At 39.9% G+C, this 4,590-nt stretch overlaps 1 protein-coding gene across 1 annotated transcript; it reads left to right on the plus strand.

Annotated features, from left to right (window-relative positions):
• The first annotated feature begins 3,756 nt into the window (after positions 1 to 3,756).
• LOC109470163 (protein wech-like) lies at positions 3,757 to 4,590 on the plus strand. Its single transcript, XM_019768946.1, has one exon. It carries the CDS (start codon positions 3,757 to 3,759, stop codon positions 4,588 to 4,590), a length of 834 nt encoding a protein of 277 aa, XP_019624505.1.

Here is a 4,590-nt window from a genome sequence, read left to right on the forward strand (position 1 = left end):
TATTTATTCATTGAAAATGTTGGACAAAGAAAATATATTCTTATAGAAGCCCTCTCCTCCACCTCATCATCATCATCATCTTTGGTACTGTTCATCTGTGAAGAGGAGTATTAGCAGCATCAAGAACTTAGTATCACACAAACGAACATAGAAACCATACACTTGAAGCACCACGATCTTTATACACTGTATAAATGTCTGTATATATCTTTACTGCTTAACAATCCTTCCAGGTACAATATATGGCAATAACTATATGAAAAAATAATGCTAATACAAGACTAATCTATCCAACGTTTGCATAAGAAAAACATTCTTTCAACCTTGTCTTTGCTTCGTCTTATTTTTGTTTATGTTGTGTTATGGACGCCTACTAACCTTTTCCTTAACAAAACAGTGCAGTTTTTAGGGCCCGATTTTTCAAAGTCAATTTTCGAATCACTTATCAACTTCCTAAGTTGAAACTTCGCTATCTCAATGTATATTGACCCTCATTGAGCAAAAATACCCAAAATTCTGACGGAAAATGGTTACTGGAAGGGCCCTTGGCTGATTTTTAGGGTACATGAAATAAAAGACTCATCTTGGGGCTTCTTTCTCCAGTTTTAAGTACCGGTATACCCAAAATATAAAATATTAATTGAAATGTGCTAAATGTGAAGCAGTATGTGTCAATATCATAAAGATTGCCTTATTCAGAATATTTCCAGTTTTGCTGCTCTGAAATTGCTTTGGATGCCTTTAAATACAATTCATTTATTTCCTATTCAATTTTTGTAATCTGCATCGTTGAAGAGATTCATTTGTCACGTATAGATACAATGACTAGAAGATTCTTCCAACAGTGACAAGTTTGAAGGGTAGAGATACTGACCTCCAAATTTTCGATGACTGTCAGTCCATCTAGGCCACTTCGTGAACAAGATGGACTGATAGTCATCGAATGTTTGGAGGTCAGTATCTCTACCCTTCAAACTTGTCACTGTTGGAAGAATCTTTCAGTAATTGTAATCTGCAATATTTCAGGATGTACGCGTCACCACCGGGTCTACCTAGCGATAAAAACGGCTGCCGTCCTTGGCTTGTGCATTGTCAGCGGGATCTCTCTATGGTTACACTTTAGCACCAGCCCACCACAGGTACGCCTCTGTCAAATAGTATTGTCGCTTTTTGTTCACCATTTTCTGAAACAGCTTCCAGTTTAATCCCGGAATTCCAGTTTAATTCCGGACTAATTCCCATATATCAGCAACCTTACATCTAGATGGCCTAATATCGTTAACTATAGGTAAAAGTGATGTTAGAAATACATGTATGTAGCAGCCATTCTCTTGGGGAAAAACCCAACTTTATTGAATTCTGGCTCCAGTTTTCAGAATTTTGCAATATTTGAACATCATTTCACCTATGGTTTTACCGATATTATAGATGTAAGGTTGCTCGAATACGTCCAGAATTAAACTGGAATTCCGGAATGAATTTTGCTTGGAACTTTGTAATTTTGAAATAACTGTGTTTCCTTTATGCGCAAGCCGGAGCGAAGCGCATTGCGTTAAAAGCTACTTAAAAAAAGTCACACTCTACCTTAGTTGAGAGTGACGAAACAACAAACGGATGCTTTATACACACAAGGTTTGACTTTATCGATTTGTGGCTTTGTCGGTGAGGTTCTAATTCGAGGATAGTTTTGAAATAGACAATTACTACTTATTGTACTTATTCCAATACAATTTGGTGCAAAAATACGTTGACATCGGCCTGCAGCTATCAAATTCAGACAGGGTTCATATGATTTATTATGATTTCCATGAACCAATTGCGATAGCCTGCAATAACAATAATTGATTAACCACTATACTGCTGCCACTACTACCACTGGATGCTGTTGTTCTATCCACAAGCTTCAGCAAGTCTCCAACACCCAACATGACAAAAGTGAGTCTAACACGAATTTTCAATTGTGAAATGTCTAAACTTGGTCCCTCTGTGCCATTAGACAATGTCTTAACCTTGGTCCCTCTGTGTCATTACACAATGTGTTAAACTTGGTCTCTCTGTGTCATTAGACAATGTCTTAAACTTGGTCCCTCTGTGTCATTAGACAATGTCTTAAACTTGGTCCCTTTGTGTCATTAGACAATGTCTTAACCTTGGTCCCTCTGTGTCATTACACAATGTCTTAAACTTGGTCTCTCTGTGTCATTAGACAATGTCTTAAACTTGGTCCCTCTGTGTCATTAGACAATGTCTTAAACTTGGTCCCTCTGTGTCATTAGACAATGTCTTAAACTTGGTCCCTTTGTGTCATTAGACAATGTCTTAAACTTGGTCCCTCTGTCATTAGACAATGTCTTACACTTGTCATTAGACAATGTTTTAAACTTGGTCCCTCTTTGACATTAGACAATATCTTAAACTTGGTCCCTCTGTGTCATTAGACAATGTCTTAAACTTTGTCCCTTTGTGTCATTAGACAATCCCTGAAACTTGGTCTCTCTGTGTCATAGGCAATGTCTTAAACTTGGTCCCTCTGTCATTAGACAATGTCTTAAACTTGTCATTAGAAAATGTTTTAAACTTGGTCCCTCTGAGTCATAAGACAATGTCTTAAACTCGGTCCCTCTGTGTCATTAGACAAAGTCTTAAACTTGGTCCCTCTGTGTCATTAGACGTTCGCTTAAACTTGGTCCCTCTGTGTCATTAGACAATGTCTTAGACTTGGTTCCTCTGTGTCATTAGACAATGTCTTCAACTTGGTCCCTCTGTGTCATTATACAATGTCTTAAACTTGGTCCCTCTGTGTCATTAGACAAAGTCTTAAACTTGGTCCCTCTGTGTCATTAGACGTTCGCTTAAACTTGGTCCCTCTGTGACATTAGACAATGTCTTAAACTTGGTCCCTTTGTGTGATTAGACAATGTCTTAGACTTGGTCCCTATGTGACATTAGACAATGTCTTAAACTTGGTCCCTCTGTTTCATTAGACAGTGTCTTAAACTTGGTCCCTCTGTGTCATTAGACAATGTCTTAGACTTGGTCCCTCTCTGTCATTAGACAATGTCTTAGACTTGGTTCCTCTGTGTCATTAGACAATGTCTTAAACTTGGTCCATCTGTGTCATTAGACAATGTCTTAAACTTGGTCACTATGTGACATTAGACAATGTCTTAAACTTGGTCCCTCTGTGTCATTAGACAGTGTCTTAAACTTGGTCCCTCTGTGTCATTAGACAATGTCTTAGACTTGGTTCCTCTGTGTCATTAGACAATGTCTTAAACTTGGTCCCTCTGTGTCACTGGACAATGTGGTCCCTCTGTGCCATTAGACAATGTCTTAAACTTGGTTCCTCTGTGTCATTAGACAGTGTCTTGAACTTGGTCCTTCTGTGTCATCCGACAATGTCTTAAACTTGGTCTCTTTGTGTCACTGGACAATGTGGTCCCTCTGTGCCAGACAATGTCTTGAACTTGGTACCTCGAGCTCTGCCATTAGACAATGTTTTAAAGACTTTGCTTTTCTGTGTAATTAGACAATCCCTGAAACTTGGTCCCTCTGTGTCATGAGACAATGCTGTAAAATTTGATTGGACAATGAGCAAGGTTATTTCTTCTGGTGGTAAAAGAAGCTATATGCATCAGGACCCATATCAACCTTCTCTTAAACAGAGACGGTGAGTGGCGCGTGTAATTATAAATGTTTTAGATTTTAGTCTAGGAAATATTTTCTTTATCTCTAATGGCAAAAGGTGGCGACAGAATGCCGGAGAAGATCACGTTTGGCGGTTACGGAAAAAGACCTGGAAAATTCCGATATAACTACGGAGTTGCCGTATCTGCTGACAATGAGATATATATGACTGATTTGAAGAACAAACGAGTCCAGGTCTTCAGTATGAATGGGACCTATCTCCGCCTCTTTCCAACCGTCGTGCCGGGTGAAAATATGACAATGTTCCCTGTTAGTGTTGCTTTGGACGTGGGGCCTGGCTACCTTTGGGTACTGGGGAAAAGGAGGTTGTACTACAGTGAAGGACACGTCGTACAGTACAGTAAGAACGGAGAGCCCATTAAAAAATTTGAAGTAAGCCTGGGCAGCTTCCATTCCGTCAGCGCGATGGACGTGCGCAACAATAAAGTTATTCTGGGATACGAACATACAATTACTATGGTTGATCCAAACGGTTCTCGTTTTTGGAGTTCAAATGTGAGTACGGAATACGGCATCGGGGGAGTTAAATGGGATACCGAAGGAAATATCCTGCTGACGGATGGGTATAAAACCGTCCAGATGTACAATCAATCCGGAGTAAAGATATTTGAATTTGGCACCTATGGAAAGGCTAAGGGCCAACTGCCTCATCCCAGAGGTATTTGTCTGGACTCCTACGGTCGCATTATCGTGACGAATTCTATGAGTAAGAACAACCGGGTAGACATGTTCACACGCCAGGGCGAGTTTGTCCGCACTATCGCGGACATTAAAGGCCCGTGGGGTGTCGCTATGGGACCATGTGGAGAGTTGGTGGTGACTAGTCCAAGTAAATTTACCTACACTGCAACCATCTTTCCTCGCCACATGGTGCTTCCTTAA

Source organism: Branchiostoma belcheri, unplaced genomic scaffold (assembly GCF_001625305.1).
Source record: "Branchiostoma belcheri isolate BF01 breed outbred unplaced genomic scaffold, Haploidv18h27 scaffold22, whole genome shotgun sequence".
Taxonomy (NCBI): domain Eukaryota; kingdom Metazoa; phylum Chordata; class Leptocardii; order Amphioxiformes; family Branchiostomatidae; genus Branchiostoma; species Branchiostoma belcheri.

Coding starts and splice junctions, on each gene's coding strand:
- LOC109470163 (XM_019768946.1), top strand. CDS start 3,757: ATGCCGGAGAAGATCACGTTTGGCGGTTACGGAAAAAGACCTGGAAAA.